Genomic DNA, 13452 nt, shown 5'->3' with positions numbered 1-13452 from the left:
TCCTGTTTTAGGTCAGTTTTAGCGAGTGTTGCTTAGGCTTTCTTTCATCAAATGTTCTTTTATTCCTCTGGTTGTTCTTCCATTTTGATCACATTTACAGTAATAATGCATTTCTCCCTCCCACTCCTCCTACTCAACAGCCACACACAGATAATTTCTGACCTACTGGCTTGTTTATCAACAGCATTGACAGTGACAAATGTTCCACTTTGTTTTGGAGCTATTTTGCAATATGGGGTAATACCTAAACAAGGTGGATTTACTCAGCCTGGCTGTACAGGCCCACAAGACAAAGCTGGGTATCACTGAAAAGGTAGCTTATTTATGGGTTTATTCCTTATGTATAATTTGTTGGCACGTGCTTCCATCTGTTTGGAATGCTGTGCTTTCTGCTCCCTCCACTGGGACAGTATGTCTGGTTTTGGTGGTGGTCTGTCAAATTGAATCATTGAGTTGACCTAGGCAGGAAAACACAACCAAGGCAAAAATCTCCTTTCCCTTCTCTGCCTCCCTTAGGCTGGATCATTTCTGGCATTCATTTTACATTGCATTCCCACAAAATATTGCTTTGGTACAGCTGAAGAACAAGTGAATTACTGAGCAGGTTTGGGGAAAATGAGCAAAGGTTTGCCAACACTGGATGCTCTTAAGCTGGAACTGGACTTGGAGAAAGAAAAAAAGAATGGGGCAAGAGCAGTGCAGGATTTGACATTTACAATAGACATGCTTGTGAAATGCATTTTGCATAACATTTAGAAACACCAGTGTGCTGAGGGCCTATCTGGCTGTGCTTGTTTTTACAATTAAGATTTCATTAGAATTAGTTAGTCTTGTTGTCTTTCTTGAACTATGTGCTTTTCTCTCTCCAAATGTGGCTTGTTTTCTTCTTTTCTTCTATGTGGTAAACTTGTTTTTAATGCAAATTAATACTCCAACCAGAAAGTGCTTTGTCTGGGTATATCTAGGGAGTAATTAGGGCTTGGAGCCCTGACAAATTTGGTGGTTAAGCACCAAGGAAATTTTGCATGCTTTTTACCAAACATTTTCAATTATTGCAAAACCCCATAAATCTGTGAGCAGAACTGAATCTGTTTTACTTCAGGGTGTTCCTGTTCTTAAAAACCTTGACAGAAAGCAGAAAATTTATGTAATTCTGAGCAATCCTTTGCATGACCATTACAACCCCCTCCTTTACACAGCCTTAATTCTTTGAAGTAGCTGAATTTTATCCATCTTGGCCTCAATCTGCCTGATCTAATAAACCCCTACAGCGTTATATTGCATATTGTCGTTGTAAAAACTTAAGGCTGCTCTGATAGCAAACACTTGCACGTGGCACCGTAACCGAGCTGCATCTCTTTCATTCAGGTTCAGAAGGGGAGGTTCGGATTTAGCTGCAAAATCTGCATATGACTAAGAGTCAGGAGACATGTCCAACATCCCCCACCCCAGCAGTGTGAGCAGCAGGGCTTCTGGAGAACTGCTTGTTCACACTGGCTGGGTGTGCAGGTGGGCCACGCAGGGCTTTGGGACGTGGCAGCCCTGGCAGCTCCTCCCTGTGCTTTTCCCCAGCTCGGCAGAGCAGGGCCACGGGAAAACCTGGAGCACCCGCAGTGTGGGCCCAGAGAGAGCACCTGAAGCTGCCTCTCCAGAACCAAGAAGGGACATGGTTAACACATAGATATTTTTTTCCGTGTTTTTCACTGCTTTCTTTTTTATTTATTTATTTTTTCCCCCAGTTTTTCAGAACGTTGTTTTCTTCTTACGTGACTTTTACCAACACTGGTGTCACATTTTCAGTGACATCCAACCTGCATCCCTTTAACGTGGCCTGGTTTTCAGCACAGGGGCTGCAGTGCTGTACCCAGCCTGGCAAATCCATCTGAAACTGCTGACATGTCAAACCTCGATGGGGTAAATCAGAGCTGGAGTAGAATATGAATTCTGTGGTGTTTTTTGGTTTGTTGGTTTGGTTTTGCTTTTGTTTATTTCAGAAAATTATGGCCATATTTTCTTTAGTCATTTTGTTTTGTTTTATTTTTTTTGTTGTTTCAGTGGTGGCACAGAGTGTTCATTCTAAGTCAACATTTTTCAAATTTAATATTTTGAAGCTAGACACCTGAAAGCCAAGTTTAGGCACTCCAAAATAAGGCTTAATCCTCATTAGTCCCCAGTGTGTGCAGCTCCCATTGAAATCAATCAAATACAGCTTTCCATACTTCAACGAGATTTTGTTATGATTAAACAGACACTCATAAAACTTGGACAAGCTGGAATCAAGTTTCACACGAAACTGAATGGACATTTTTTTCCTTAATAGGATCCTTGTAATTAGTGATTACCAGATGCATTTAAAACGTGTGAAATGCCTGCAGGAATTGGAATTAAGAGTGGGGGAGCGATGCCAAACACCTCAGATCTTCTGCTGGCAACCTTTCATTTCAGATTTCTGCTCTGCACATAGATGAGGAGGCATGATTTCTGTAAAATCTTCAGCTGTGGTTTCACATTAAGCTGATGTTACCAATAAAGGAGTGACTTGTAGCTGAAAACTTATTTGCTTAAAAATAAATAGCAGGTTTAGCTCTTGATGGCTCCCCAGTGTGTTTCAGTGGTCACATTGCTGCCCTTACCATAGGTTGGCTTTCTAATTCTAGTGACTGTCATAATGATACTGTTTGTCACTTGGATCTAAAGAGAAGAAGGAGGCTTCTGGGCTCCTTTTGTGATGAACTAGAGGTGTCCCACACAGCCTGAAGGAACATCCCTGGGGCTGTGCCCAGACTGCAGCACAGGAGCAAATGACTCCCCTGGATGAGGCTCATTCTTGGTACCATCTGTTCTCCCGCTTGTTATGGAGAGGTGCTGCTTTTGTCATGTTTGGAGTTTTAATCCAAAACCTCCATTCTAAAGGATTATCTTGGTGGGGACTGTTTGCTCTTACCCTGATGTATGTCCTTCTCTATTGGAGGGCTGTTTTTTGTGGTTTTTTTTTTTCCTTCTCTCTCTTCTCTTTGGAAATTCAGTGTTGGACAGTAACTGGTCCTGACCAGAGGGAAGCTTGTTAGGAGCTTGTAGAGGGCTTGAAAAACACTCTCATGCTCAATAACTTACACATGACTCCTTTGTTTTCCTCTCCAAGTGATTTAGATCAGAGTCCTTACTCAAATTCCCTTCATTTTGGAGTACTTTTACCAGATGCTTCCATGAATATTCTGGAAAATATGGGGGCATGCTTGAACTCTAGAGTATTTAAGATAATGGATTCTTTTAGGATGAATAATGAAAGCTCTTTTTGCAACACTTGCAGTGTTCCTGCAACTGCTGGCAGTTTGTTCCTTGGGTAGATATTTGCCCCCACAGAGACTGTTATTGCTCCTACCCTTGCAGAACTGTGGTTGGACGGAAGAGAGGATGATGCTGGGAAGGAAAAAGTATATTCCTGGCTTTTTGACAACCATTTATGAATAAAGAATAAAATAGAGATACAGATGAGACACCATTATCTCTTCTCATTGTAGCTGGATACCTAACTGTTTCTTCTTAGCTTGTTAATCTTTTTATTTCCCCCTTAAAGTCTGATTTTTTCCCTCCCTGTTCTTAATAGATTCACTGTGAGCAGCTCAAAAGGAAGAATAAGGATGCAGAGGATTGTCTGGAGTTGTGCCTCCATCAGTGTGTTGAGCTGGAAAGGTATTAACTATCTTAATGTTACATGGAGAGACTTCTTTTATTTTTATTTCTTGAAAGGTAATTTACTTTGCATTACTGGAAATCTGTAGTTGAGTGTTCCCTGTGTGTCCATGTATCTTCCAGAGACACAGGTTAATGCTTTTTCTTTTCTGCTTTAATCTGTACTGTGGAGATCTGTTTAAATGTGTGAAATGTGGAAATTTTCTGTACTCAGACGAGCAAAATCACAGGGAATAACTTGGAAGGGACCCCTGGAGATTGTCTGGACTGACCTGCTGCTTCCAGCAGGGCTGGTTAGGTCAGGTAACTCAGGGCCTGCCTGGGTGAGTTTCGAATACTTCCAGGTATGGAGATTTCACAACTTCTTTGGGCACCTGCTGCTTCACAAAGCAATAATATCTCTACTCATAAGACTGATACTAAGTATTAAGTGCAGTGTGTGGATTTGGGAAAGAGAGGAAAAGGAAAAATTTCTTTAAGGTAACTGCAGATTGTTTGGAGAAGCTTAAGAAATAATATCCTACCCTTCTTTCCTCCTGTAAAGAAACATTTTGTCTCAGGTTAGTTTATTATGAAATAACTGAATCGGGAATCCCTTGGGACTTCCCATTTATTCAAGACACTGTGAGCTGTTGCCAGTGTAGTTTGCCTCCAGCCTGTTTCTGTGAAGGGAGGGGGGCACCAGGTTCCCATCTGTTGCTGACACCCCTGGTGAAACTGTGTGCCGGTCGCTGGCAGTCCGAGCCCTGGAATTGTGACACCCGCCAGCCACGCAGGGAGATTCCTCTGCCTCTCAGCATCCCCTGCCTTCCAGCTCTGCTGCCTCACAGCTGCCACGGGCCAGGAGCTGTCCTGACTTAACAGAAGGGCTTGTCCTCCGTCAGCTACCGTGTGTTACATTTCCTGGCTGAGTTCCCAAATGGTTCTCATCTGTTCATCCTGCTTGTGCTGGCAGTAGGTCACTGAAGGTATCTCAGGTCTGCGTGGGAGACACAGACCCAAAATGAATCAGGGACTTGTTTTCCTCCAAAGGTTCAGCCCAGCTGTGAGCCCGGGTCAGTAAGGCCTCGGTGAAGCATCCACATCCTGGCCAAGGCTGAAGTGGGAGGCAGAAAGGGGCTGTTTGTGGTGATGCCTGATTCGAAAAGAAAGAGTAGTGATGTAAAAGACCGGTTAAAAATGCCAGCCATGCAACTGCAGTGCATCAGAATCATAGTTTTCCACAGAAACAAGTGCACACAAGATATGAATGGACCTGTGGTACTTAAGCTGCGTGTGTAGGGCAAGCAGCCAGTCCAGAAAGGGCTGTAGGAGGGAGACCAGTTCAGAAAAGCACATACTGAGGATAGGAAAGTGTCCTGAAATGGGTGCAAGCTTTTCTAGATATTGATCTTCACAGAAAAAAGAGCCAGCACTTGAAAACATATAGATCTGTCCTCCTTCTCCGTCTCTTAGCTCTTAGTTTTCAGTTCTTTCAATGCTTTCCTGCCACCTCTCCCCAACTTTCTGCGTGTGTGGTTTTCCAGTGGGGGAACCCATCTGCTCACAAAGCACGTGCTGCTTGGTAGCTCTGCCTGGCCCAGCTTTCCATGACTGATTTTCATGGCAAAACTTCGGTTCCCTGTCACTGGCCATCCACGCGCAGCTCCGTGAGCCCTGGGTGATGAGTCTGGGTGACAGTGCTCCACTCGCTGCTTCCCCAGAGAAACAGGCATCTGCAACTCACTCATGGCTCATTTAAAGCCTCAGAAAGTTGGTGGAAATAATTTAATTGGCTTTCCTGAGGTTTGAACTTGGCCCAAATGCTGTCCATCAGGAAGGCATTCAATTACACTGTTGGTAGGATAATTAAGGAGAAGATCCAAGTGAAAAGGGAATGATGCTGTTTTCCTGATGTACAAGCTGTTCAGGGTGCAGTAGAGAGGCAGTGGCATGGAAACCCAGTCCTAAAGGGCAGGAACCTCCAGGCAGGGAGGGGAGCAGCACCCTGGGATCAGTAACATGTCATTTAATGCAAACCAACTACTCATGGTCTTCTTGCACGTTGCAGGTTACTGAGGCGGGTTATCAAACACTGAGAGACACTGAGTGCCTATGTATCAGTACCTTTCCTTCTCTCTTCACTGACTCAGGATGTGCAGCTTCACTTAATCACTGAGCCCTTTGTGGTTTGTTTTTTTTTTTTTGGCTTATTTTCAGAGAAACCAGATGTGTTTTCATTAAGAATATGCACCTCTTTTGTTGTCATTTGTATAGTTCTTAAAATTAGGCAAAACTATTAAAGAATAATTGTTTCTGTTCACATTAACAGCCCACAGCTTCTCCAGATGTGGCATTTGACAGCCAAGCAGCTGCTGGCTATTAAATGTGCCTTAAAAGCCCCATTCCTTTGTCGTAAAGGGAGCAGGAGTGTAGGGACGTTTATGGGGTGATAGGCAGATGTTTTGGCTACATCAGACTGGAGGGAAAGTTTAAGTGGTTTCTCTGTTAGAGTCACAGTGAGTACATGTTTTAACCCCTATCATACACCTTGTCTTCTGGAGCTCTCTCCTTGAGGCTGCAATGGGATTGTTTCTAATCTCACGCTTACCTCCAAAGCAGCAGCACTTTTTTTTGCAGCATCTGGAACACCTCACTCTGCAGTTCTGCCAGGGAGATCTCAGGTGCTGCCTGGCTGGCTTTCCACCTATGCCCTTGAAATACTGGGTAAATTTTTGGGGGTGAAACTTAGGTTAAAAATTTAGGTTGGAAATAATTTGAAATAATGTGTTGCCTTTTTGTTCCGCCCCCCCTAAACTTTCCTTTTAAGTATATACTCAAAATCCTCAAAGGCAGGTGTTCTTTCTGTGTCTGTACCAGCACAGTATGCTTTAAACCCAATAAAATCTTTTTGTAGTGGTACATCTGAGGTGGAATACAGAACTCGTGGAGCTCAATTTCAGGAGTTCTGGCTCAAATTCCCAGGCCTAAACTTTGATGGAGACCCTCTTGCTGGGTGTTGAGTACTGGAATAACACCACTGATCCTTAGGGAATTGCACCACATTGTAACTATTCTTTATCAACTCAGAATCTGCTAAACTCTAAGAGCTTATGAGGCTACAGAACTTTTTTTTCTGTAACAAAAGTCTCTCTGTCTTCTTGGCAGACTTTTGTCCTTCCCATTGCTTATTAAACCGGAAATTCTTTAGTCTTAACTGGATAAGTTTTTAATATAAAAATCCCAATGTATTTACATGAAAAAAAAAATCTATAAAACTGAATTTGAAGAGAGTAAAAATCCTTTCAAATCATATGGAACTTCAGAGAATAGACTAGTTCTATAAATACACCATCATTTTTAAGAATTATATCCCTAATTTTATTGCTATTTCTAGTCCGAGTTAGATTAAATATTCTGTAATTCAGTCTCATACCCTCCCATATTCTACAGGCCCTTTTCTGAACTGAAGTGCATTATCATAAATAGGGGAAGTATGAGCTGAAACAGTTGGTCTTGAAATTTGCCATTTTTTAATTTATCCAGACCAGTTCATCCTCCATAATTCAATGCAGAAATTTATTTCTTTCCAGGAATCTGCTCCCCAGGCTTAGCCAAGCAAGACTTCTACATCCCAAATGCCCACCCAAGGGGATGAAGCACATGTTTAACCCTTAGATTCTGGAATTCATTTCCCGTCAAAATCTGGCTCTGTGGTGGTGGAGTCTGGCTGTAAATCCTGGCTTAAACCCCTTTTTCACGATTGTTTATGGTGTGTATTTGTGCTTTCACCAATCACAAGAGAATGGCCCGGGCACACCAGCCTTGAAATTAATATTTCAAATAGAATTACATGCCCTGGGTATTAATACTGTGCAATAAATGCCTTGGGATGTGTTGTAGGTATGTCCATTGTCACCTCATTACTTCTATGAGTGAGGAATAATGCCAACTTCCAATGAAAACCAGGGGGAGCCAAGAGCTCACAGATGGTACCAGCAGCAAAGCTGGGACTCTTAAGGGCTTGGACCTGGTTATTTGGTAAATTTGTATTTCTCAGCCTTCAATCTGTGCTGCTACAAGCCCAAAATATTTGGCTCATCGTGTTCTGGCTCCCAGCTTAAAAGTGGAATTGCTGTAAAAAAGTATGCAACCATTAATAAATTTAAAAAAATTAATTATTTAGAGCATTATATGTATTATAATGTTATAAATAATGTTAATAATTATAAATAGGGCAATGGAGCCTAGAAATTGAAGTGGCATGAAGATGTCCCATGTGGAAAAAAGTGAAAACTACTTTAAAGGCAGCTGGAAGAAATGAACACATGGGAGAAATGAAAACACCTTTAATGGGGTGCATAGTCAAGTTCTGCATGGATATGGCAAGTGGCAAACCAAAGGGAATGTCTTACACTTGGAGGACATGGGTGGAAGGATATTGGCTGCTGCTTTTCAGATAGGACATGGAAATCACAAGTGAGGTTGGACTCTTCCCTTTTCCTGCAAGTTGCTAAAATTTATTCTGGGAGACCAGCCTTCTTCAATACACCTATAAATTCTGCTTCCATATAAAATGTCCTAATTTTCCCAAAATAAAAGGAAATTTAGCAACTAACTCGAAGGTTACAAAGAGGAGTAATATTCTAATCTTTTGTTGGCTCCTGCATTAATCACACCATGCTATGTAAGTAGGATGGGTTGTGTAGATTTTATATCTTCCTGTTCTTTAGAAAGCTTTTGCACATAGAAGGGATGTACTTTATCCCATATGACCACATGAAAATGCTTCTAATATTCTCTGATGGTCGATTTTACAAAATATTAAAAAAAAATGTATCTCCCAAATTTGAAATGATTTCCTTTTCCGTTTGTTAGGGGTTTTTTTTTCTAACATATTGCCTATTTGCATAATTTAATTATTAAAACCCGAAACACCCCATATTAGAAAATGTTGGCAACAGCACAGAACAGGAAAGGTTTTAACGGTACAGAAGTGCACCTGTGAACTTCACAAAACCAAAAGCAGTTTTGGAAGTAGTTTTCTGCAGAAGCTGAATGCTGTGTGCCCTCTAGAGCTCGTCGGGGGAAGCTCTGGTAATCAGCAGGGACTGTCTTGGTCTGTGGTAGCTCCTAATCACGAGTTCCAGCACTCAAAGCACCTGTGTGCTTGAAAGTCAGGATTCTAAATTGGATCTGCACACCAGATGTGTGGATTAACAACAAATAAATATCCTGCCAGCTATCAAAGGGGCTAATGTTAAAATGCAGATAAATGGGGTAACAGTTTCTCAGTCTAAGAACTGAGGGGAAACCAAATGAATGCACCAAGAAATCCAGTCAATGAAGTGGCTTTCTGGTTTTTGTGATGGTCTTGAAACACGTGGATATTATGGGTAATATCCAGTAATGGGTTTGTAGGGATTGGAGCCTCTTGTGGTTCCCTTTCTTTTACCCTGGCACAGCCGGGTCCTGCTCTCACCCAGGCACTTCTGAGTGCAGAAAGGAGACTGCAGAGAGACAGGCTGGGAGCAGCCAGAGGTGAACAGCATTTACAGCCACAACATCAAACTCTGGGGAGGAGAGCAGAGGAATGAACCTTTTCTGGCTGAAAAGAAATACCTAAAGCCAACCTCCATCTTCATGGGGTACTTCTCATCTTGATTCATGCTCTGATCTCAGGAGATTGTGGTCACTCATCTTCACTCACTGTGGCTGAGCCAGCAGCAGGGATGAGTGCAGCCTACCTAAATACTTCCTGCTGCACTCCTGCCAGATTGCTGCCCAGCTTTTACTGTCTTATCCTCCGTGTTGCTCCTTTATTTTGAATATTTCTTTTAGGCAGTTTCATTTGACTTAAAAGAGTTTATGGAACGTTGTTTCCTTTGACCAAGCCGGGTTGTGCTGCCAGCTGGGGATGGTGAACTGCATGATGTAGATATATTTCTGTTAGAGTCTCTGTGTTTTAAATATTGAGAATAAAATGAATCCTGCTATGCTACCAGCATGAAATTCACCACACTTATTTACTCATATCATTGGGATAGATTGGTTTGTTTATTGGGTAATTTTATCAATTTTGCTTCAAGAGTTTCCTCAGAACCTACGGTGCAATCCTTGTCTAAACTGCAAGCAGCATAACTAATAAATTCTCACTGCTTTCAGTTTTTCTGGTAGCTTAATTGAATAATTGAGTGTTTTCTGCCTAAATAAAGAAGTAATCTTGCTCTAACAGGTTAGTGATACTTTCGAGACTTGCAGTTTGCTTTCTGGTCACGCATTAGTTACATTTAGAGCTGGATTAAGCTGATTAGGAAATGAAGGTCTGGGCTTTCAAAAGGGCTGAACATTTCTTGATAACTTGGGTTGAGCTAGGACATTTGGGGGTTCCTTTTAATTATGCCTCAGTCCATTTCCTGAAAGTCACATTCCCCCATTACATTGTATCAAGTGAATCAGCCCCAGTTGACAGCTAGTTCCGTGAATTTGGAGCCCTCACGTGCACATAAATCCTGTATGTCCTTAGCAGGGAGCAATGAAAGAAATGAATTTTACCTCCAAATAAACACCATTTTGTTGTTAATAACTGAGTAACTAGTTTTGCAGTTCCAAACCAATCGAACCTATTTTGATCACAATTTATTTAAAGTTGAACTTAAAATTCTTGGGACTGCATGTGAGTGGGTGGGGTTGAGGACACGTGGCAGTCTTCATATAATCCTCAAAAGGGTCGCTTTGGATTCTGTAGGTGCAATGTATTAAAATTCATAAAGACAGCTTGTGTAACTATTTTAAATGAATTTCTGCCCCAAAAGCACTGAGATAGTGCTTGTGTGACAGTGTTTTAGTGCTCTCTGCTTGCACACCAAGAAGGAAGGGAGCAGGAGCTCAGTGCAGGAGCAGCTCTGCTGTCTGTGTGCTCACAGTCAGGAGGGAGCTGAAAAATTGACCTGTCCTTTACTCCAAGTTTTGGTGTCAAGTTTAACGTTGCTTTTTCTTTCTAAGCAGGTGTGAAAGTAAAGAGCTGGATGTTGAAATAAGGAACCTGATAGGGAAGAGTAACACTCCCCAGTCGTGTGAGGACCCCAAACCTATTGCACAAGACAGTCTGAACCCTCAGAGAACTTCGTGTTCCCTTAAGGTAAAGGCACTGTGCTTTTGCAATGTTCATCTACCAGGAAGGAACATTCAGGGGATGTTCCCTGGGTGACTTGGTTATGCACGAAACTTTTGGATCTCTGAAATGATGCAATGAACTTGCTACACATTTATTTTTCCCTGATATAGCTACTTTCTGTTAGGAGGAAGACTGGCTTTAAAAGGTCAGCTAAACCACTGTGATGATCCACTCTGCAGCCACATGTGCCTTTTGGATAACACAGAGACCTGAAACTACATAACCCCAAAACCACTGTCATTTCTTTAGGTTGTTTGGTAGTTCTGGTTTAACTGAGAAGGAGCAGAAGTGTGTGGGAGAGAGATCTTTGGAAGTGTCAGAAAGGCTTTTAGACGAATAGGAAGGAAGAAGAAGGAAGATGCTGATGATTCAAACCCACACTCCTGTGGTATTGCAGACAGAGAATTGTCAGCCACCTGCCAAGGCCCCTGTCTTTGCCTGCAGTGAAGCAGTGGTTAACAAGCATGACAGAAACTTGTTCTCAGGTTTCCCTCTCAGTTTCTCTCCTCTCCCCTGAAATAGTGAATGTGGTAGAAGGACAAAAGGAATTTCCCTGTTTCCTGGAACTGGGAAGCAGGAGGAGTGATCAAGCCCTGAATGCCATCCACCTGCAAGGGGTGACACACTTACCTGCCTGTGTGACACTCCCACGGGCTGGGGGAAGGAAACCTCTGAAGGCTGTGCCCCAAGGCATGATGCAGGAAATCGGGGAGGAGGTAAAAGAGAGACAGATGACTCTCTTCGATGAAATCCGAAATTACACACGGCTCCTTTCACATGCAAACCGCCAGCTCCAAAATGAGTCATGACCTCGGGGCACGAAACAGAGCTGAGCCTAAGGAGACACCCCAGGGTCAGACTAGTGGGATTAGAAACAGTGAGAGGGAAGCCACAGGGAGGGATGGGGATTCCCGGATGCAGGGGGAGGAATTAGCACGGTGAAACAGAAGCCAGCCCGGAGTCAAGGAGCATCCAGCTTGGAAACCTGTGGAAACACCTGGTTCCCCACGTTAGGCTCCCTCCAGCAGGAGGAGAATAGGAAAGGATTTGAGGAGGAAAAAGAAGGGATGTGCTTTACCTCAGCTGTTTCTGTGGGGTGCTTCAGTGCTCACCCAGAACACCGTGGCAGTATTTGATCTGTCGTGCCTTTCTCTTTACATTTATGGCACTTTTTTTTGCCTGTGAAAGATGTGTGGTTTTCACAGCTTAAGGGAGGATGGTTTACGATATTTCTGCACTAGAAACGTGCTGGGTATTTTTTATTTATACTTTTAAGTCAAGCAGCTTTTCACTTGGCTGGTTGCTGAGCTGGACTTCAAGTGAGTGACAGCTTGACAGTAGTGATGGTCTTCAACAACCTCAGTGTAAGACGTTAAGGAGCACATGCCTCAGACTGTGTGGTTTGGAAAAGGAGGTCATATTTTTAACACCTAGCAGACTTTCAGTTATGAAGGTTATGAAATAGTATTTGAAAAAAAAAAAAACCACACCAGAAAATGTCAGTTTGTGAAATTAGGTGCTGATTCGGACGTAAAATAAAGGGAAAATAATATATTTAGGAGGTAGGTAAAAATTAATAATGAAACAAATCGTGACCTTCCATGTAGCATTGGTCATTCATCAGGAAGTTTTTTGGCAGAGCCAGCAAGTTGTTTTCATTCTTTAACTTTTTTCAGGAGGGAAGAGTACAACTTGCACTCTGCAAAATGGCATTTCCATCTGGGCTTAAATTGCTTTCAAGACTTACCTGAAAATATCTGTAAACAGATTCTCCTTCTCACTAGGATTTTTTTTCATAGGAATTTATGATATTAGTGTGGTTTTAAATGCAAATATTTGAGAGAGATAAAATGTAGGTCTGCAGAATGAGCCCATTCTCAGCGCATCCTTCAGCCTATGATTCCTTCAGCTGTACTACTTTAACTGCAGCTTGTCAGGATGTTGCATTCTCCGCTCTGGGAGAGGGAAAAGATTTGCATCAAAAGACAAACATTACCCAAAAGTACTAATGCAGAATGTATTGAGTATATCTAGTGCCTGATCAAGATTTTGAACACAGGAGGGATGTTTTCTGGAGGAGGTGAGGGTGGATAAAGGTATCAAATAGGAAGGGATAACTGGCAGTGTGTGAACATAAAGTAGATTGGCAGAGATACCATATTTCATAGGATCCACTGGTAAAAAAAAAAAAGGCTACAATAAACTTTCAAGCACCTAAACTGTTTTGGGTGTGAAGTGAGAGAAAAAAAAAATTCATTCAAGGGCTATCTGTGCTCACAACCACTGTGTTATAAACCAGAAAATCGCCTGTTTGCTACAGTTCCAAATGATCACCCACTTATTGTTCCATGAAACTGGGATTTTCATCATCAGGCCCAAGTTTGCAAACGCTTGGGTGCTTGAGTAGCCATGCCCTTGTGGCTGCTCTCCTTGGCACTGGTGCAAACCAGTGGATAAAGGAAATGCTGAAACATGTTCCTGAAACAAAGGAAACGCTGTGCTACGTTTTACTTACTCAGAAACCACATCTTGCTCTAATTTGAACTGGTTGGCTCCCACCTATCAAGACACACGTTTGCGTGTCAGAGAGAGTTTGTAACTGA

The 13452-nt window shown here is 42.3% G+C and overlaps 1 protein-coding gene across 1 annotated transcript in view; it reads left to right on the top strand.

The window, feature by feature from the left end:
* Positions 1 to 1429: 1429 nt before the first annotated feature.
* TNIP3 (TNFAIP3 interacting protein 3) overlaps positions 1430 to 13452 on the top strand; it is a 38099-nt gene continuing 26076 nt past the window's right edge. Inside the window, exons 1-3 of the mRNA XM_051804864.1 lie at positions 1430 to 1669; positions 3608 to 3693; positions 10681 to 10813. Coding sequence (XP_051660824.1) covers positions 1430 to 1669; positions 3608 to 3693; positions 10681 to 10813 — 459 coding nt within the window. The remainder of the gene's footprint in view (positions 1670 to 3607; positions 3694 to 10680; positions 10814 to 13452) is intronic.

This window comes from Manacus candei, unplaced genomic scaffold (genome assembly GCF_025592945.1).
Source record: "Manacus candei isolate 608988 ecotype Guabito, Panama unplaced genomic scaffold, ASM2559294v1 h1tg000062l, whole genome shotgun sequence".
NCBI lineage: Eukaryota > Metazoa > Chordata > Aves > Passeriformes > Pipridae > Manacus > Manacus candei.
The sequence above is the reverse complement of the archived record's forward strand: the minus strand, read 5'-3'. Positions and strand labels throughout refer to the sequence as shown.